Genomic DNA, 22684 nt, shown 5'->3' with positions numbered 1-22684 from the left:
GGGAAATTCATGATCTCTTTCGACGGAATCTGTTCTCCACTGGAAAGTGTTGTGTAAATATTATAGGCAGTAAATCGGGAGAGCTGTCAGGGCCGTGGACTAATTATGCTTTATGTTCGCGCTAAAATAGGTTCTTCCGTTCTTCCGTTGAGATGTAAAAGAGATTTTCCCCAAAACTAATCAAACAGATGAAAGCTGTAGAAAAGAACAGCGGCCTTGTTGATCTTCCTGAACTTTTTCTAAGAAATGTAACACAGGATGTGGCAGCCGATATCCGATTTTTGATGATGATCGTACTCCACTGCTAAAATAAAGTCTTGCCCTGACTCATCCATCCCTCAGCTCAGGCAGACCCAGACGAGCTCCACAAGATTGTGTTGCAACATCTTCGTTGTCGCTTGTCTGTGTACGGGCATCTTTTACCCACTTACAAGGTGAGTACAAGTGCGCCGACAATCAGCGACAACTATTCGCCAATCTATTTTGAATGTGGTAGACAGCGAGTGCGAGTGAAGGCGCAACGGTGGCTCATCCATCAACAGACAATGCCCAGAGGGGCTGGAGATAATAGTGCATGAAGGATGGAGGATGGCGGATGGAGGGAGGGAGACCAACCGACAGACAGCTGCCGAAACGTGCCTCCGAACATGAGTCACGCGTAGAGTGTGAAAATCTGAAGGCCTCTCCTGGCGATGCAACTTGGCCCACAAGGGAGGGAATGGCATGCCCCCGTGTAAGTTGCGGTGCCGCCCACGCGGAGTTAGTGCAAAATGTTTTCAGCGGACATGAGTAATGGAAAAGTGCTGGAAAATAGGAAAATTCCACACACTCACACACTCAGTTTTCCCCATTAAAATGCCAAAATCAAGTTGGAGCCTGAAAAGTAATGAAACGACAAAACAAATTGTCTGCAGACACGCGTTCCCAACACGCTGAAAGCCGTTCGGCAACGGAGCGGATCGGATCGGATCGGATCGAAGAAGATCAGGTTCGGGCTCTGGCTTCAGTTCGAGCTCTGGGTTCGGGTTCAGGTTCAAGTCTAGCTGTCGCCTGCCGTTTGGCGGCCTGTCTTCTGGCTTACGGCCTCCTGACAGCTCTGGGCAGCATCTCCACTGGCATCGATTGAAACATTTGGCATTGCCATTGATTAGTGTTCTAAATAACGCAACTGTCGTGTAGCTGTGGGGAATTGACACGGCGCATGCAAAGCGATTGCAAGATGAGATCAGCGATGGGGTACGACTCGGGGATCGGGGGAAGCCTTTTGGGGATTGGGATCAGAGAGACGAGCGACTCGACACGACGCCTGACAAATTGCTTAATTAATACGACTCGAAGGCTATTTGTTGCTGAAACCTGTTATTGACATTTCTTTAATGGACACTTCGAGTTCCCCAGAAAATACTTTGCAAACGTTTTTGTGCAAAAATTACTCTTAGCTGCTCTGTTTGTCTCTCATAATTATTTTGCGGTTTTTCTGGGCATCCTTGAACACAGTTTTTTTGCAAGAGATGTTTGAAAGGTTACCCAAAAATAAGCTCATTAGCACGCAAATGTTCCAATAAACCCCCATCAAGTTTTCGTATTAAATGTTCATTGAATCTTGGTCAAATGCCTTTATGACTTTATAGCCATAGTAGGCTCAACGGTTAGCCCGCTCAATTTGGCTTGGAAATTTCTCAAGCATTTTTGTATTCAACTTAAGCGATAATTCCCCCACAGCTTGTTCAATAAAATCGTTAATTGCCACTCAAATGGACAACATTTCTGTGACGCGGACGCGACAGGATAAAGGCTTATCAAATTGCAATAAGAAACAAAAACTAACAGCTTCAGGGGAGGAGTGGGGGACTAAACCGGTTAGATGACTGTGCCGGAGACAAGGCGATAAAGATTTGTAGACAAAAAGACAGATACGAATCATCAACAGCGTCAGGCGACATGCGACGTAAACATGCCAAATTAATGCAATTTCTTCAATGTATGCAGCCTGAACAATTAACCAACTCCTTGGTGGTAGTGATAGAGTAGGAGTTGTTTGGTGGTGTGGGAGCCCCGGACAATTGGCCGAGTAGTCAGTGGCTATTTGGCGGCGCCATCAATTGGTGCAAATGGCGCCTACAGCGCGATCGTGGGCCAACTCCTCGGCTTCGTCGGCGCCTTTTTACAACCAAAACTAACGCGCTTACGGACCATGTGCTAATTAAATAGTTTACAAGTCAACTCTGATTGCAGGAGTGTTGGCTCAGGCACAGGCAAACACCGCCAAGATTTATTGAAGTCTGTCCAAAAGTCCGAAAGTTTCGGGGCGTTCCAATGGGTTTATAAACTTGTCTCCGACAACTCTCTTGCGGGTAAATGATTTGTTTATTGCCGATCGCATATAGCGTGTGCCATTAATGGCTGCCGTTTCGGATTAACAGCAGTTCCAGTCCCAGTCCCAGTCCCAGTCGAAGACGAAGTCCCAGTGGCAGTGCCAGCCGCAGTAGCAGTCGAAGATGACCGAGCGACCCAGTTAACGATGACTGAACTGCCGGCTAACTCGTTAAAAACCTACAAAACATCCAACACACTCGTAAATGTAATGATTTTATGGAGTAATTTTAGAATCGGTTAAGGAGCAGTAAAGATTTTTATGTACGCTCAAACTTTGCGGAAGTGAACCTTTTCCGATTGAAATTTAATCATTAAAAATGGAATTTAAATATTTGCTTAGCTGTAGATTATCATAATAATCTTACGTCATCTTGCAGTCAAACTTCTGTGTGTATGTGAGTATCAAATCTCGTTTTGTTTCCTTTCTTGTGCACCCAAGAAATTCCTTCACTTTGCTTCAATCTCCTTTAGTTTCCCTTTCTTCTTATGGCTTTTCCTGCGACTGTGACCCATCCGCAGACATAATCTCAGCCTGTCTAGACAGACCGCAATGTCGGCGACACAACTTGTCAGCCCCTGTCCAGGCCTCCAGGCCCGGGGCGGATGACTCAGATTTTATAAATTTAATTATGACATTACTTATTATGCGACACTCGCCCTGGAATAAGGGGGAATGCTTGAATAATGGGTAGAAGTATGTGCACATACGAGTGTGTATAAAAAACAATCCAATAAAAGTCGAGTTATTAATAAAATCTGACAGCTTTTGACAAATTAACAGTGCACCGAAATCTCGGAGAGGGATACGGATACCGCCTGCAAATGAAGTGTGGGCGACTCGTGTCTCTGGTGCAGCGGCTTAAGCATGTTCTCCTGCAGATATCGAGTATCACAAAGCTCAGCCAGACCGAAACCGAAACCCACTCAGGCGAAACTAATGACTGCGATACGGGACCGAGATGGACTCCAGGTACCCCAAAATGAGATCTCGTTTTCAGTGTTGGTAAACACAAGACAAATGCATTTCGAGTGATTGGCAAACATTCAGCCATTTGTCCCCCTTTCGCTTCCCCCTTTAATGGCCGTTTCGACGCCTTTTCGTGCACTTTAAGACGATTGCAAGTGGCCGATAAGAGCTTTTGGCTCATAAATCGTGATAAATATCGCAGTACAAGTGCACCGAAGGTTGCACATCCCCCTTTACCGCGAAGTATCTGTGCACTTTCATGATTTCGTGGCGCTTATTAAATTATTAAATGAGTCGCTACACGGACAAGATTCGGCTAGTGGCTTACACAATTCCGATGGGCGATTAGATAAAAAGTCTCGCCAGCTTTTGGAGCTCCACCAAAACAAGTCGCTTAATTAAGCGCCGACAGCTTATTAGATGAGTGAAAAAGCCGCCGAATTTGAAGGGGAAGTCGTGCTCATTGGGTCATTAAGAACATTTTGACAAAATATTGTATTAGCTGAAGAGCAGGAGGCATGCTCAATGGATGTTGCAAATATTTTCACACGTCCTCTGAGTCATACACTTAAAAATCAGATCAGAAACTAAAGCGACAAATTCCACACTTCATTGGGAATGACACACACACACACACAGCAGAGAGACAGTTTTCCGCAAACATTTTCCTTTCCTTTCGCAAGCAAAGTCAAAATCAAACATCCGCGTGGAGGAAAGACTCTAAGAATCTTTTCTTCTTCTGCGGCTACGGGGTGACAACTGCAGCACAAAGTTTTACGATGCCCGATGGATGGATGGGATGGATGGGCGGGTTCTGGAACGCGGCTGGGAGAGAGAGGGCGGGGCGAGAGACAAGTCTGGGTACAGGTACTTGAAAAATTAATGTACCCGGTCGGTGTTGGCAGGGTCGGGAAAAATGCATAGACAAATGTCAAATATTTATTGAAAATAAACAAAACTGGCTAACAAATAAACAAACTGACAAACAAGACGACGATGACGATGACTACGACGACGACACGACAAAGATGGGTTTTGCGGATGGGGAAGTCAACAGATTTCCAAGAAAAGAAATAAAATGAAGGAAAGAACAACATGGGCATCAAACTGACCAGAACTGAAGATGTTTGGTCATGCATTGGTGCATCGTCGCCGCGTTAAAAGCCGGGAAACAGTGGGAACCCGAACGGGTTAGGATTGGACTTGCAGTGGCAGCCAAGTGGATGGTTAGATGTTCGGATGGATGCTAGACGGATGCTGCATAGTTCGGTTCTTGTTGGGTCTCGTCAGTGGGTGCTTCAAAAGCCGCTGACCGATGGTGAGAATAACACATGCTTTGTCCACCACCAACAACAACATCTCAAAAGCATCACCAGCAAACCAACTCCAACCAAATTGTGTTCTCCCCACTGGGCTACCGGCATTTTGTGATGCGTTCAAGTGGCATCCAGTCCAGGTTCTGGGCTCCAGCTCCATGTTCGCTTGTTGTCTGGGGCTCTGTTCGAGTTGTGCTTTAGAAAAATATTTATCCATGCCCGGTCTGCCCGATCGCGATGAGGATGATGATGATGTTCATCATGATGCCAGGCAATGACTTTGTCTGTCGGGTTATGCAAGTAATGCTTGATTTGGTATTGAAGACTGGTAGCTGCCACTCGATTGCACTTACGGTTGATGCGACTGCAGATTCGATGACTCACAAGAAGCATTTCAATGTGTGGGCGATGCACTGGACTCCAAAAGGAGACACTAGCATGGCTTAAATAATGGTTTAATTGGCAACATTTGAAGATCAAATTCATTCCAAAAATATAATTAGAAATCCTCAATTGTATGGTTCTGTTTCATGTCATTCCTGAATAATTACGAACCATTAAAGACACACGTGATTGAGTTTTCGAGGAGTTGCAGGAGGTTTTTCGATGCGATCCGATTTAAAGTCAGCTGCTGCCGCCGCCACCTCAAAAAGTTGAAAGCATTTCACTGTTTTCCAGCATTTCAGTCATATCAACATCAACATGGCGCAAAAGATACAGACAAATATTTTACTATTTTTGGATATACTGCCATGGATTTGGCCATCATCCTCCCATCCTAGACGGGTCCAGAGTCCACGCGGCGGCTGTGCTTGTTTTCCTTGTGGCCAATTATGCACACAAACAGACGGCGAGACGGACTGCAGCTGGAGGTAAAAATTATAGGGGAATTACAGGGGTTGCTGGTGCTGGTGCTTCTCTCTCTCCTTTCTCTCATTTCCATCTGCATGGTGTTGCTGCTTATTAAGTCGTTCGAATTGCGTTCCAACTTCAAAGATTGCACTGCAATCCAGTCCCAATTGTGGGGCAGGGACAGACAGATGGACACACAGAGTAGACAAGCTGCTGTTAGGGTAATCTTCAGTTAGTTAGCACTGCCAATGGTATGGCATGCCATGGAATGCTTCCTGTCCGGAGCACAGTTCTCGTGTCCAATCAATTTTTGCACCACTCTTTTTTTTGCATAACTAAATTGCGTTCAGTCTGCCTCATAAATAATGACTTACAGTAGCCAAAAAGCCTGCATACACACACACTGTACATACATAAATATTTCCTTTCGTAAACTTAATAAAGAGGAGTCCCAAAAAGGCAAATCAAAGTTCCCCCCCGCTCTGCGGCGGCGTGACGAAAGCAAACTGATGCATTATGACAGCCAGTCCCGGCTACCGAAAACCGAAAACCGAAAAATGAAGGATGGATGGCCGATGGATGGATGGAGAAGTAATCAAAATTGTGGCCATAAATAGGCTTCACTGGAGACCGGAGACTGCCGTCTGAGTTTGAGGCTGTGACTGTGACTGTGACTGTGTCTGGGTGGTGGGAACGTTTTTGGCAAACGGCTCAATTACTTACATAAATGTGGACAATACAAAAGAGTTAAAGTCAAGGGTGATAATGATGGAAGAGCATTAAATTAATGGAAGCATAAACATTTATCGAAAGCAAACAAAGCTGAAGGACTTTTCCACAGATCAAATAACAAAGGCTAAGGTTTGGTGATGTAAAGATTGAACCTCTTGGCATCTTAAAAGCCTAAAAGTCATCAATAATCTGCCACAGAATTCTGTTACTTTCACTTCGAATGCGATCTCTGTGAGCTATGCCTCAAGCCACCAAAAACTATTTATTAGCGATCCAAAGAAATGTCTTTTAGTGGAGATAAATGGGAAAAGCTGCCCTGGGCAAAGTTCAGGCATTAAGTGTTAAAAGCGTGAAAGAAAAAACTTATCGACAGCTGTCAAAGTCACCGCCCAACTCGAGAGGAAACCGCCAAATGGCATTTAAATGTTTTGACAAATGACAAATTTGCGGTAGCCAAAAAAAAGGAAAACTTAAATAACTGCCGAGTGGTCGGTGTGGCATGGAGGCTGCGGGGCTTCGGGCTGGAGGTGGCCTTTTCAATGTGTCTGCACGACACCCAAAACATTCGTAGATTCAGAGGCCTCCATTTCCATTTACATTCCCCTCAACTCAATGCTCTCCACCTGAATGTACGAATGCATTCACGTTTTCCAGGTGCTGACAGCTTAAGTGAGAAAAGTTTTGCTGATTAAATGTTTTGACAAATTGAACGCGCCACAAAAAATGAAAATATTTATAAATATGCAATGAAAACCTTGGCAAGGCTGAGTGGAAAATGGGTCCAAGGAAAATGAATAAAATACAGTTTGATTTCCTTGTTGCCAATTTTTTCCTTGGTCTTTGTTTTGACCCCTTTAAGTGGGTGAAGTGTTCCAGTGGAACTTTTCCCAGCCATCCTTACGAGTGTCTGCAACTTGAAGGCAATTACGTCAGCAAGTTTGCGTTGTTGGCCAAAAGTTTTCGTTGACAATTGCCAAAACAGCAGCAGGCTGCAATTTGGAGCTACCAAACATGCAAATGGCATTCCAGGTCAACATTTGGGTCTGCTTCTGGCCCAGCTGCTGGCTGCTGGCTGCTGTCTGGTCAGCGATAAAGTTTATCTCGAATGTTTTGGCCTTTGTTGCTACCACTCCAGCTACGGGTACCGTGAGATACTCGTTCAATGTTTCCAGCAGGCCAATCAATAACGCGCCTGGTGCAAAGTTCAGAGCAGACCCCTGCCTGGCCACTGATTTATTGGCAATGCTTCGAGATAGGGCTTGTTCTCGACTTGTTCGCTGGTTCAATTTAATTGATTGGCATGGGAAAAACTGTCAACAATTTGAATAATCTGCAGAGTTCTCAGGCGAAATAATAATAATAATTTTGCTTTACTTTAAGCCCTGCGTCTGCTCAACAGCCAGCAAGCCGAAGACGTATCCGCTGGCATCGGATCAACATCCAGTTCTGGAGGCCTGTATCCACCGCTCTTTAATGTGGCACCTCGGGCCTCGATCACAGTGAATGCCACGTGCGGACAGAACGGGGCCGAGGAGTACTGCAAGCTGGTCGACGCCTATCCCCATAGGAACTGGGCCAAGCAGTGTGGCACCTGCAATGCCCACTCCTCGGATCGGGCCAAGCAGCGACCCATCGAGTCGCTAATCTCGCCCGGTTCCGGCTTCGAGGAGATCTGGTGGCAGTCCCCGACGCTGCAGGGTGGCCGTCACTTTGAGTATGTGACCATCACACTCGATCTAAAGCAGGTGAGTCGGATCTGAGATTATAAAGAAGTTACATCGGAGTCCAACAATCCAACCCATCAATAGGGGCCGAGCAGCCAAAGCTGACAGACAAGAGCTGTGATCCAGTTTGTAATTAAGCCGCCGAGTTGTCACTCATTTACAAGCGATTTAACGCCAGCTCCATGATCCATGATCCATCTGGGCCTCTCCCGTTGGAATTTTGAAATACGATCACAGCGATCGAGACTGTAACTGGAACTGAAACCAGTCCCAGTGCCCATTCAATTCTAATGCTTGAAATGGCCAACATAAATTGCTTTTGATGGAGTTTTGATTAAGCCATATTAGTTTACATGTTATCCGCAAGACTTTCTCCAGCTATGGATTTCCGGGGTGATTGAGTTGTAGTTGATGAAAAGATGAAAAACGATCTGAATATGATAGAGGAAACATTAAGAACAAATTGCATTTCTCCTCTGCCTCAAAGCTACTTCTTGCGCCCCAATCAAGATCCCTCGAGAGAACATCGTTTTCTCACACTTTTAATGCATAATTAAAATTCGATCGATTGCTAATGGTTCTGCGATAGTGTTAATTGGAATTCACCCACAACGAATCGCTCTGCCACCCAATCATTATCGTCAGCATCTGATCCACACTTTCACAACCTTCCCCACATATAACGATAATGTGCTGAAAAGAAAGGAAAACTTTACCATCTGTTTAGCATCAACCGACACAAAGTTGACATTTCAAGTGCAGCTTGCACTCGAGTCTTCCGCGAGATACATATTTCAATGTTTTGATATAGTTCTTTCACTGCCATGTGCCCCGGAACGGCATCGGATCGGAGCCAGACAAAGATGCTGGCTGGAGAGGGAGAGATAGAGGCCATGGCAAAGGCATCGGCATCGGCATCGGCATCAAGTGTACACTTAATTAAAACGAGAAGCAGCCAGCAGCAGGAGGAACATCCACATCCACATCCACATCCACAGACTGGAAGTGATTTAAAATTAAGAACATTGTTTTTGCATATGACTCAAAGTATGAAAGATTTATGACAGCCATGCGCTGCTCTCCAAGATTATTAATAAATTCCCTCACGCAATTCTCCCCTCGCAAAAGGGAACGGAACTCTGCCAACAGCCTCGGAAACATTTAATTTGTGCCCTTCACTTAATTAATTCTGACAGTGCCCAGCAATACGTTTAGTTGGAGAAACCCATCTAAAATTTACAAACCTTTTATGGTTCCAACTCGACTGTATGTAGATGCCAAGAGTTTGGCCAATTTTTAGCCGCAATTGTCGCATGTTGAACTACATATTTGGTCAGACATCGACAGCAGCAGCAAGATTTATGGGTTCCCATGATTTTCTCGTACAAGCAGAGCGTAAGCTGAGAGAACGAAGTCAAATCAGGGGCATGTGTCAAAATTTACACGCTCTCATTACGTTGATTTGCTTGAGCGACGACAACAAAATATTCTCAGCCTGTCAGAGGGCTTAAGTTAGTATAAAGTGCTTCAATATTGTTCTCTATTTAAAGATAGAAAAGGTTAAAGTCGAGCCTCTGTTCGTACGTTAGTAAGTTTGAGTTGTTTTACGATTGTTAGGTATTTGGATTTTGTGTGGAAACTCCAATGGTGACACTGAATAGCTAGCATTTCTTAGAGTTCTCCTTGTCATGCTTGCATTTTCTCTCTTATCAAGTGTGGCTTAGCTGGTTTATCTAGGAGTGGTGTAGTTTTGCCCAGACACTAGCTCTCTTTCAGAGCCATTGCACACTGGATTGCCATTTAAGGGAAATTGATGATTACAAGACTCCAAGATGAAGATGGCAATCTCTATTATATTTGCTCATTCATTCTGATGACTTTAATGTACGAAAATTTAGCATTTCATAAAGTACTTTTCTGTATAAATGTTTATTAGCGTATAATTACGTGGGGCATACTAAGCTCATGGAAATAGTGTAACATTATTTATATAAGTGGTGTTCTTTATGCAACAAAATCTACCAGTTCTTCAAGCATGGGCTATGATTTATTATCTCTTCAATCCAACTTTGAACGAACCCGCTCATAATGCTGGCGGCGGTCGCTTCTCTGGAGCATTTTGATTCGCGCTCTCCTGCTCCAGGGGATCTGCTCACAACACCAACTAAGCACAGGCTCGAGGTTTTACACGGCATGATCAGCCCTGCGCCACTGTCGCCAGGACAGAGTTTTTCATCGGCATTCAGGTCAATTAACACATCGCCACTGTGCTGCCTTGGTTCAATGATCTTTCCGGATGTTCGCATCAAAGAGCCATCGTCCGACCAGGACAGCACATTCGAAAAAGAATCGTTCAAATAAATCGGTTGTGTCAGGTTGTACGGCAGGCAAACAACTTGCAGATCTTGTCGGAGCTGTATCTTCCTACTCAGCATGATAATTCCCACATCATGGTTGTGGTTGATTTTGAAATACGCTCTAAAAGCAAACGAATTTTCATTAATAAATATTTCTATAAGTCGATCTCTTACTTGTATGTTTCAACCATTATAACCTCATAGTAATCCTCAGTGATAATCTCGGATCTGTTGCCGGTGGGTCCAACGCGTATGTCGTCTGTTGTCAGATCATATAAGCAATGGCCTGCTGTTAGGACAACGTTCAATCCAATCAAATTTCCGGCACATGCGAATCTGTATTGTGTATCGTTTTTCCTCGCATAAATGGGCACGACCCAGGATGCATGAAGGGAATTTGTTAGTTCGCCCGATTTGCTGAGCGTGGTCACGTGATTATTGTTGTAGCACTGATATTTGCACAGCTCCTGCTGCCTCGAGCATAGCTCCTGCAAGCCCTCCCATTCGCCATTTTCGGTACATCTCACATAGTGTACATCTCTGGTCAGATGCATAAAGCCTTCGGCGCATTCGAATTTCACCCGGGTACCAGGAATCAGAGAGTATTTATCGTCACAGCTGACGCGTGCTCCATGCTCTCCGTCGTAGCATGTGGGACTCAAAGAAAACAGTTGAGTTAGCTCCTCTGGCCTGCAAAGTTCTGTGGAACAGACTTAGACTGGGGACAAGGCACACTACCAGACGAGAGACTTACTTGTGCAACGCGGATTGAAGTCCTGTAAATCCACCAGCCACTGTTTATCCGGTTGGCAGTGTTTGGTGGAGCCATTTTCGGAGTACGGCAGAAAGGTGTATGTGTCGGCGCACTCGAACCTCACATTGACGTCAAGGATGGGTGGAACGACAAGGACTTGCTGGCCGTCTGCTAGAACTTGATGTATCCTCATGATGTCTTTGTTGTACAGAACCATTCGACAGCCGTTGGTGCCATTCGTGTCCGCGTCTAAATAGACTGGATTCACGCGGCACGGGGGCAGTTCGCGGTTCCAGGACCCGTCCTTCGTGCACACATTCCAAACTGTGCGATTGTTGCTCTGGCATTGCAGCTCGGCTGGCTGATTGGGATAAACAAAACGTGTCCCGTTGCTCGAGGAGAACTTTGTATGTTTGGTAAATATATGCGCTCCGTCAGGCGGCTCTATGCAGATCGCCATCGGCTTTGCTATCCAGCTCTCCTTGTTCCCTGTGCAGACACCGAGCATCTCGTCAGAGCCGTCCAAGCAGTCGATTTTGTTATCGCAGATGTTATCATGATCGACCAGCACGCCATTGGCACACTGAAAACAGGGATAAGCTGAGCAGGGCTGGAAGCACAGTTCCAGGCACTCATCACGACCATTGCTGCAGTCGATACTGCCATCGCATTTCATGGCCTTCGATACGCACTCTCCAGGTAGACATTCGATTTCAGAAATGTTTGGACAATTGCCACGCATGTTCAAGTCCTTGAATTTCAGTCCGAAAATCTCTTCTTCACATATTTGAGGCAGCTCATCACTACCATCAGGGCAATCTCTGGCTTTGTTGCAAGTTGCATCTTTGTTCACTGATACGCCCGTGGCACAGTAGAAGCTCTCATGATCCATGTCGCGCGGATGAGTCTTGCACTCTGAATAGGACTCATCGCTACCGTGCTTACAATCTGGCATCCCATTGCATCTTTCCCCGAATGGGATACACTTTCCATCTTCTTTACAAGTCCATTCATCGTTCTCCTTGCACACTTCCGCTGAAGCAGATCCACAAATCAGCAACAGCAGCAGGGAGTACGAGTGGAACCCATCGAGCATTATTGTGCGGAGATCCGTACTTAATTAGTCGTTGATGAACTGAGCAGCGAATCGCGACTAAACATATATTTTCTGCGTACAATATGAGTTCTCGAATAAAAGATAAATCCCCAAATTGCTGGCATCATGGCACGGAATCTTTAATACCCTTACGGTTCGACAAGGAAAACTTTATTTTCTCCAACCGAATCGGAGTGAAAATTATAAAAAGATAACTAGAAATTATTACAGTTTGGGTCTACTATTATTAAATATTAAATATAGTGTAGGAGATGATGCCTTAGAGCGAGAAACTCTGCCGCTTATCTGCCCAAATGGACGTCCAAAGTCTTGTACTCCAATCTTTCTTGCTCTCTCAGTACTCTGCTGTTCTTATCGAGACATGGGGGAATTATTTTACATGAAAATATGTATCTATAGGCGGATAAATTCATGGTTGGAAGTTGAATGGTTTGCGATTCAATGCTGATCTGTATTACAGCTTCACCAGCGGCATTTGTTAAATGAAGTCTTTTGTTTGTTGGGGAAATAACTTAAACATTTGTCACAACTATTTAGAAACACATTAGAGAAGAGATCTCTCCGTTGTTTGGCTGTCCCACAGCCTCCAACTCCAACCCGAACAAGACCAGAAAAGAAACACAATTTATGACCTCTGAGCAACATTTGACATTGACGTTGGTGTCTCTGTTTGTCTATTCTGGGGCGACAAATCCGTTGGGACTTGCCTTCGCTGCTTCCCGCCCATGAGTAGGTTTTAACAATTAGACTAATCGAGTGATTTACAACAACAGCAGCCAGAAGAACCGACAGGCATGTGTCAACGATTTGACAGCTTAAAATATTTTCCCTCGCTGGAAACAGGCGACAGTCTCCGACTGGTCCCCAAAAGACCGCCGGTCAGAACTACATATGGCCAGACCGGAGAATTTCGTCTGTCTGCCAGTCAGTCAGGCATTCAGTCAAGCAGTCAAGCAGTCATTCAGTCAGTGTGGCAGTTAAACATTCTGTCAGGCTGTCTGTTCCCAAAACAATGTCTAGATTTATGCTTGAATTGCTTTGTGGCGCGCGTGACTAATTGAAAGTCTAGCGAGAACTCAGGGATACGCGGTTGTAGAACCCACCCCATCATATTTGAAGTAAAGAAAAGTACTAATCAATGTATATATTTGGGACTCTTCTCTATGAATTTATAAAGAAAGCTCCATTATTTTTTTTTTCTCTTAGGAGTTTTGAACTTTTACACAAACTCAGGAAAACTATAAAATTGTCTTTGGAGTTTACTGTTTGTCGGCAAACATCTGACCAAGCCCAGAAATACGAGTATTGCCATTTTTCAATGTTTGATGTTAGTCGTTTGTTGTTGAGTGTGTGTATCTTTTTCTATAGACATTTAATTGCTTCATTAAATTTAGCCAAATTTGGGAGGAAGGAAAAAAAACTTCAAAATACGAGTAGTTGGCGGGCACTCGAGGGGCCGGTCATTTGGCATCGGTATTGGTTTCGTAACTGTAATTCAAATGTTTGACAAGTTGTTGCAACATTCGCTGCACCAACAGCAACAACTAAAAATGCAATTCCAGCAAGTCCAACTGCCACAACAACTACCAAAACAACAAGCAAACCGTGATACAAGCCACGTACGCGAAGCATTTTAGGCGCAGCAATTATTTTAATGGTCAATTTATTTATTTGTTTTGGCTGTGATTTTTCCTGCGAATTTTTAAGGCCTTTTAAAGAACGCTTCCGTCTGTCGTCGTGTGTTGCTTCGGCTGCTGCATTTGCATACATTGCGTGATTGAAGCATCGCTTGAAATACTTTCATGTTATTTACCAAGAAGCTAACCCTGTGGGAGCATAGACCAGAACTCACAGAGTCAACCGCTAAATTCATTAGAGCTATTTAAAGGCCATTATTTTTTGTAATTTATTAATGTTTAGCTACTTTATTCAATGGCTTTGTCTCCAAAACTAAAAAAATCAAGCAATCAATTAACCATTCGAGGTGCAGCCACAGAACTATTCAAAATTATTCAAAACCACATTCCTTGGCATTTGGAGCAGCCAGCTTAGAGCCACCAAAAGTGCTGGCTACTTGTTCATTTCGGATGATAAAAGTGGAAGCCCAGAGCCAGTTATACAAAACTTTGCTCATTCTTGAGCCGCATTAATGCGCCAATTTTCAGAGATAAAAACTGGCAGCAGACAGAAAACTTTTCGATTACTTCAGAGCGAACACTGAACACGTCGAATGGCGCGAGTATGGGAGCATAGGAAGAGAGAGAAGAAAATGCACGAAAATACACCGTGTGTAGCGGAAACATGTCTGCCATGTGGGTTCATTCACCATCGCATCGCGTTGGGTGTTATCTGAAAACGTGCCACCGAAAAATAACAGATTCTAGTATTTCTTCTAAATGGGCCACGAAAACTTTATAATTTGCCAAAAAATATGCCGAGATAGGCCGCGGAGAATGGTGTCTGGCAGGCAAAAATAAAACTTAGACCAAAGCCCAACATTTGTTGTCTTTTATTTGTGGTGTTTCAGTCTGTCTACTTCAATTTTTGTACCGTTTATTTTTAAAATTTTACGATGTCATGAGTTTTTCGTTTTGCTTTCTTTTCTTTTGGCAATTAACTGAGCAGCAGACGAGGTTTTTGGGTGGTGGGGAGCAGACGGTTTGCTGTCGGATATGCCTGATGGCTTTTCCTCATTGAGCGATAAATATTTGATTGCCATAAATGTTAATTTGGGTAATTTACAACACGCAATGCAGCGTTCCCTCTCGTCTCCCAATTACTGACCGAGTCCTCGCTGTCTGACCCTGTCTCTGTCCCATTACCAATTAAGTTGTCTCGCCTGTAAGAATTAGCAATTTTGTTTAGACTCTCTTTGATTTGGGCTTATCAGCTGACAAGCCATCCGACAGCAGGCTCCAATGCAAACACCATAACTTACTTCCCTCCCTCTTGGTGATCTCCATGGGTCCTGCCCGTCCGTTGGTCTAAACTGATAAAAACGTCAGTGCGCTACCCTTGAGGCCGTCAGCGTCACTTGCCACCTGCCGCCGATTGCAATCTACAACGATTTTCACATCTCCACATGGCAGGAGCAGAAGGAGTCCATGTTCTACGTCTCTCTCTTATCTGGAACTTGTTTCTGTTCGACAGGCAGCTAGCAGGAAGTTGGTTCGCAGTTCCAGAAGCCCTGGCTCTCCCCAAGCTCTCGAGCTGATTGCTATCAAGGTCTTGGGCAGCAATTTGAGTTGGACAACATAATTCAGTGCAGATAACTTATCGATTTGCTTGCATTGTGTCAAATTCAGAGGCTGTAGAGCATCAAGGAAATGCTTTATGTAATGTGGCATTCGAGTTTTCCAATAGATATATTTGAGGAGTATTTACTAAAGCTGAAAAGTTCCTGAGAGAATGAGGTAACTACCTAATCTAAGTTCATATCTAGTTCGAAATTCCATCTTGAAAACAATGCATTTTTCTCATGCCTCTAAGCTGTTTCCATTTCCACAATCAACCAAAAATGTCTCACTTTTTCGAGTATTTTTGCGATACGAATACAATTTTTGCCTGTCTTCCCTCGGCTGCTTGCTTATTTCTATAATCTTATCAGCCGTACAGCTGATGCTGTAACCGAATACAGGCGAATGGAGAGCGCACGCATGCGCGGCTCTTAAGTTTCTTGCTCACCTTATCCATCGCCTGGTCAGATCTGCGGCAAAAGTGTAACGAGAAAACGCTGTTGGCGGTGCTGCCATTAGCTACTTAGTGAGTGGTGCTTGAAATTTGATAGAGTTGCTCGGTGCTTGTGAGAATTCGCTGGCTGCCGCTCTCAGATAGCATTTAATACGGAATGGCATTTGGCTTGCCTGTTGCCTGGTGGCTGGTGGCGGTGCCTGGCTTATGATGACTAGCGAAAAGCCGATGGAGAAAAGATAGATCGCAATATCTCGTTAAATGGCGCCATGTGGCCAAAGTCGGTGAGTCGTAATCAATTATACACCTTGCCACACCTTCGCCACAAGTCGCCCGTCTCAGAAATTCAATTGCTTGCCATTTATTGATTTTTGTTCCCCTCTTTTTCGGCCTGGGCCAGTGTGTGGTTTGTGTGTCTCTTTTTTTGGTCACTGATCCTCGATAGGCGCAACATTTTCAGCGTCTCGCACACGCGACGTTTTTGGCATTTCGCTTTTTGTTTAACAATTTTCCGAATATCGTCTGTCAGCCGGTGCTGCCGGCCACTTTGAAAGAGCCAAGAGGGTCGGGGGTCCAGCCTGGGCTTAGGCTCTCTGGGGCTGCGGTTGGTGGGTTGACAGTTTGGGAAATTTATGACACGACGATGCCAATGGCGGGTTAAGAGATTTCGCTAGCACTCGCAAAAGATATAGACGCAGATGCAAAGATATATCTACTTGTACCCAATACAGCCGCCAAATAGAAACATCAGCCCGGTGACAGAAACAGTGACATTTGGGTGCGTAGATAATTTATAGTCCATTTGCTCAGTGGTTGTAAAACTATCCGGCGGTGTTAGGCGGTGCTTAGTGGTGGGGAAAATGGTTAATTTTTCTACAAATATGTGAATGAAAAGCGTAAATAAATATACCTAAATAGCGACTAAGTTTATTGGTAATTTTGCTAGAGAACTGCTTAGTAATTGTGTTTAAGAATTCAGTTCTTCGGGCATCTTTGGGGCTTCTGTTTCCACTGATTTGTTCTACTTTTTTCGATAAATTTGGCTTATATTGTTGGAACATTCTACTGAGTAATTTATTTATTTATTGTGATCCATTTATTAATATTTTTCCTTCACCATTTATATATTTTCAGACCTATCAAATCTTCTTTGTGATGCTCAAGTCGGCAAACTCGCCGCGACCAGCCTCCTGGATACTCGAAAAGTCGCTGAATGGCATCGACTACGAGCCCTGGCAGTACTTTGGACTGAGTGACGCAGACTGCCGGCGCCGCTGGAATTTATCCGGAGAGAATGGAAAATATGTCTTTCAGAATGACACCGAGGTCATATGCTCAACACAGTTCTCGAAGCCTCTGCCTTTGGAGAACGGAGAGCTGCATGTTTCACTGCTGAAGAATCGTCCGGGAGCCATGGACCAGAGCCCAGAACTGATGCAGTTCATTACCGCTCGCTACATGAGGATTCGGCTGCAGGGCATGCACTCCACTGCGAATCTGGACAACAGCGTGGACTGGCTGCTCGACTCGCCGTCGTTGGAGAAGCGCAGCTTCTACTCCCTCAAGCAGCTGCGGGTGAGTGCCCGATTGGACTGCCACGGACATGCGGACCTAACCCAGGAGACGACGGGTAGCCCCGTGGTGCAGTGCGTCTGCCAGCACAACGCATGCGGAATGCAGTGCGAGGAGTGCTGCCCCCTCTTTCAGGACCGCCCCTATCGCCTGAGCGAAGAGTGTGAGATATGTCAGTGCCATGGCCATGCCGAAAGCTGCTCCTACGACTCCTTCCTGGACAAGGGCATCTGTCAAGACTGTGCGAACCACACGGCCGGCAATGAGTGTGAGTTCTGTGAGAGTGGATATTACAGGGAACTAGGATCCGGCCTCACGGAACCTTGTGTGGCTTGTAGCTGCGATCCCATCCGTTCCACTGGTAGCTGCCATCCGGAGGGCGGGCACTGCAATTGCCTGGAGGGCTTTCGGGGCAAGCGGTGCGAGGAATGCGCTCCAGGCTACTACGGAGAGGAGTGCAAGCCGTGCGAGTGCGATGAACGGGGAACCATTTCCTCCGAAAGCTCCTGCTCCGGCAAATGTCAGTGCAAGCTCAAAGTGGAGGGTGAGGCTTGCTCCGAGTGTGCTCCCGGATACTTTGATTTGAGCGAACAGAATCCACTCGGCTGTACCAGCTGCTGGTGCTCGGGTGTGTCCGATACCTGCCACAGTGCCAAGCTCCAGACACTGGCCTTCGAGACCCTCAACGATTGGAAGCTCACGGACATACAGAGGAAGCAATGGTTTCCCATATCTGTCGATGCGGAGAAGGGCCTGACCTTTGGCAATGAACCGGACGAACTGGAGGCCATCTACTGGCAGGCACCACTGGGATATTTGGGCAATCGTTTGACCAGCTACGGGGCCAGGCTGCAGTTGCTGTTGTCGTGGGTTGTGATGCGGGGCGACACCTCGGGAAAGTCCTCAACAGGACCAAATGTTATTTTGTGCGGTAAGAATGGGTTGAAGATTGGCTATGCCGATGACTCGTTCGTGGGACTGGAGGCCAGCCTGAATGTGACACTAACGGAGGAGGGCTGGTACCATGTACCGCCCGCCATCAAAGATATCAAAACCAGACTCAGGCGAACCGAGGGCGGGGAGTATCATGGGGAGTCGGTGACTCGCTCCCAGTTCCTCTCGGTTCTCGTTTCCCTTGAGGCCATGCTCATCCGCGCCGCCTTCCACACCGACCAGGTGGAAACCTCGCTTGTGCGGGCCGTCATCTACTCCGGCGGCGTGGAGCTGGGCGCCCAGGCTTCCACACAGGTGGAGCAGTGCCTCTGCCCGGCCGGCTACACGGGACTCTCATGCGAGGGCTGTGCCTTTGGCTACAAACGTATCTACGAGAACTCGACGGAGCACCAGCTGCTGAGCAAGTGCATTCCCTGTCCCTGCAACGGCCACTCCAACTCTTGTGATCTGCAGAGCGGCAACTGTGGTGATTGCATGCACAACACATTTGGCGAACGGTGAGTTTTTCAAATTAGATTTTCCACCTTTAGCCAATGCATGAACCGAATACGCTTTAATTCACCATGAAAGCTCGGTACAAAAAGCTCTTTTTGCAACAATTTTCGTTGATGTGGCAGCGCTATTATGTATTTCCAACAACGTGGCAGCGCTGAGTCAGAAAATTAATTGTAATTTAATTTTTTCAGCTGCGAGCGTTGTCAGCTTGGATTTTATGGAAACCCTCTGCAGGGTACGCCGCACGACTGCAAGCGTTGCGCCTGCCCACTGCCCGAGGAGTCGAACAACTTCTCGCCCAGCTGCCAGCTGAAGAGCTACAACTACATGGACCTGAATCCTCAGTTCGAGCTGATCGAGCACGCCGAATACATTTGCACTCAGTGCCCGGAGGGTTTCACCGGCGACCATTGCCAGGTGTGCGATGATGGATACTTTGGCGATCCGATGCAGATCGGCAGCAGCTGCCAGCGCTGCGACTGCGCGGGAGGACCGTGCAACGTGACCACCGGGGCCTGTATAACGTGCAGTGGCAACACCGAGGGCTGGCACTGCGAGCGCTGCAAGTTGGGCTACTGGGGAGATCCAGCCGTCGGTTGCGAGCCCTGCCTCTGCCATGCCGAGGGATCGGAGAGCGGTCTCTGCGATAGCACAGATGGGCAATGCCTGTGCAAGCCGAGATTCGCGGGACAGAAGTGCGACGAATGCGACACGGGCTTTGCCCACGTGGACCTACGCTGTCCGCCGTGCAGCTGCGATACCCTGGGTACTGCTACCCCTGACACGTGCGACCAGCTGACGGGTCAGTGCCAGTGCAAGGTGGGCGTCATTGGTATCAAGTGCCATGAGTGCCAGGATGGATACTTTGGCATGAACGTGGATGCCCAGCAGCTGGAGGATCTGGCTGCCCTGCGACTAGCCGAAGACGATGCCGACTGGGAGCTGGTGGCCGAAACTGCTGATCCAACGGATGCCCCCACGGTGGCCTGCGAGGGTAAGTACCTAAGATTACCATGCCAAGAACAAAGAAATTTCTCAAAATGAGCTCGCGCTCTTTCTGATTAATTGGGGTGCACCTATGAGAAACAGATGTGATGGGGAGGGTCCATCAATAACTTGGAAAACATAATTGAATTTCTGCTCTACATTCGAGGGCAAAGTGAAACGCTTCACTGCTCTTTATTGGCCTCAATTTAAAGAGCCTAATGCACAAATCAGTCAAGTTCTCGATGTGGGATCGATGCATCTGGCTGCGAATAATGTTTGTGTTCTTCAACTTATTTCGCCATAATTGAATGCTTACAAATATTTCCAAATGTCTTAAAATCATTTCAATATTGTCTGTTGTCTAGGAAAACTAATTTACATAATCCAAGCATTAGGCAACAAAATTATCATCATTTTACCTCAAGTCTTCGTTGCTTCAAATTCAACTCATCTATCATCCAAAATGCATTACAAGACCATTGTAATGGGATACTCTATGGTAGCTGGTTCTCCTTGAAGTCGGCTTTTTCAACACATTTTAACACCATTTACAGAATGGACAATGGAAGGCAAAAAGCCTTCTCTCTACCGCCATGGAAGAGACGACTCTTCTCGAATAACCATTTGGTGCTTGAAGATGGCTTTGTGTTTTCATTGAGTCGTACTTGAACAAGAACTCGGATTGCATAGCCTTTTCTTCTTATTCAATTTTACGTTTGCAAAGCGAGGGCCTCTGTGGTTTTTCCCCTAGGCTTTTCAGTTTTCTAATTGTTTGTCTGTCATATCTTCATGCTTCAGGTAAAAACACTTGTAGCCTCGTGGCCCGTTGCTGTGTTTTCATTTGTTGGCAGTCACTCTGCGGATTTTATGGACAACCAACTAAGATTTTATTTGTGTTCAGCTACTTTACTTTTTGGGGGAAGTTTGAACAGGAAGTTGGACACTTCAGGCAGACTGGCTTTCTAGAACCAAATTTATTTTGAAATATTTCCTGAAACAAGTAGTTTAGTATCTAACCGATAAAACTCTACTCTCTGTTCCATTCACATCTTACGCTTCGAAATTAGTTACGCTTAAAACCTCCCCATAACTCTAGCCAAAACATACAATCTATAGAATGTGACAACAACAAATTGATGTATAGCCAATGGCCAAGAAATCTAAGTTATGACAGAGCATAAATGTCAAAAATTTATGCAAATGGCTTGGCCACAGCCCCACAGCAGCCATCTCCGCCCAGCACCACCCCACGCCCCAACCGATCGGACCAAATGAATAACGAGACTTCCCTGGAACAGGTCAAAAAGTGTCGAAAGACACGCTAAAATCTTGGGAGGAGACCACCACTGATTGTTGTTGCCGTATTTTGCAACATTTAGCACGCTGTCGTTGCTGTTTCGGGTCAAAACATTAAGACTCTTACGTGGAAAAAACCTCTTGTAAAACTTAGTGGGAATATATCTCAGCGATGAGGATTTTCATGGCACAGTTTGACAGCCATTGGCTGCAACACTCAACTGGTTCCGTGGCAGTGGCGGGGGTCATAAATCTTGGACTTCCAGATACTCTGATCACTGAGGGAACCACCAGGAAAATGGCGAGCGACAGCCACAGCCAGTTTCGAGTCTTTCCCTCTGCCCATGTCTCTTATCGATGCATCAGAAAATCTACCAAAAGGAAAGACAAGCAGCTAGGGACCCTGACAGTGAAGGCCAGAAAGTGCAGGCCCAGACACCCACGCTGAGAAAGAGCTGGAGCTGGAGCTGTAGCTGAAGCTGAAGCGGGAGCCCAGCTGCAGGTGGGAAAGTTCACTTCTTATAATTAGAAAGTAAATTTTGGGCAAAATTCTCCTGTCGCATTCCTACAACTGGCACACTCTACAGCTAGTACATTCGATGGCCAACTCTGTCAGGCAACTCTTGGTCATTAGCTGCAAAACAAAAAGCTCTCGAGTAGCAGCTCCAATAATTACCATTACCAACAGTAGCACGTGCGTTTGTGTATTAAGCCTGGTGCAAATTTATGGCCCACGCATAAAATTGTGCAGCTATCTGAGAAATTAAGCAGCCAGCCAGCTACGATGTAGATACATTTAGCCGCTGGTCATATTTTGTAATCAGTTCCATTTGCCGCTCACCGGGCCACAGCGAAAAGAGACACACTTTTGTGTCGACCACAGACTCCGACTCAGTCCGTGTCTGGCTCAGACTGCATGGAGCCACGATGTGGTGTGGTGTCCAGTTTTAAGACCAAGCCTAGCCCAGCCGGGCCGGGCCGGGCCGGGCCTAGCCACTTTGCCAATTCGAGCCAAGCGGCATATTTTCATGTGGCCGTTGTTGCTGCTTTGACATTTTTATGGACATCGGAATGCTCTCGGGCCACAGACTCCTAAACAGACCCACCAAAAAATAAAACGAAAACAAAAAGAGAAAAACGGAAAAAATAGCAAACGAAATCCACTTTGGTTTCCACTTTGACTTTGCCCCCTTTCCGTTTGCCGCAAACTGATTAGCGAAACAATTTCAAATATTTGTGTTAAATAACTTGACAATTAATTGCATTTCGTGGATGCGGTTGCGTTTGTTGTGGTTTACGCTGCCCCCGTGAAGGTGGCTCAGCCAAATTAAGTTATACTCGAACTGGTTCAATTTGAGAGTGAATTTCGCGGTGGCATTGGCGGTGCCTTAAAGAGAATTGGAGGCTATTTTGGGGCGATACTCGTAATCAGATTAAGGGAAGTCGCAACATTTCTATGCAGCTCTCCCAACATCTGCAAACAATTCGAAATGCC

General features: G+C 45.8%; 1 protein-coding gene across 2 annotated transcripts in view; it reads left to right on the top strand.

Annotated features, from left to right (window-relative positions):
- The window catches only part of LOC117584830 (laminin subunit alpha-1), a 67107-nt gene that overhangs the window by 6005 nt on the left and 38418 nt on the right, over window positions 1–22684 (top strand). For both annotated transcript variants that reach the window (XM_034273958.1, XM_034273959.1), the window contains exons 2-4: window positions 7624–7988; window positions 17020–18908; window positions 19098–19900. In XM_034273958.1, coding sequence (XP_034129849.1) covers window positions 7624–7988; window positions 17020–18908; window positions 19098–19900 — 3057 coding nt within the window. The remainder of the gene's footprint in view (window positions 1–7623; window positions 7989–17019; window positions 18909–19097; window positions 19901–22684) is intronic.

This window comes from Drosophila guanche, unplaced genomic scaffold (assembly GCF_900245975.1).
Source record: "Drosophila guanche unplaced genomic scaffold, DGUA_6, whole genome shotgun sequence".
NCBI classification, from domain to species: domain Eukaryota; kingdom Metazoa; phylum Arthropoda; class Insecta; order Diptera; family Drosophilidae; genus Drosophila; species Drosophila guanche.
Note: the sequence above shows the minus strand (reverse complement) of the source record. Positions and strands in the feature narration are given on the sequence as shown.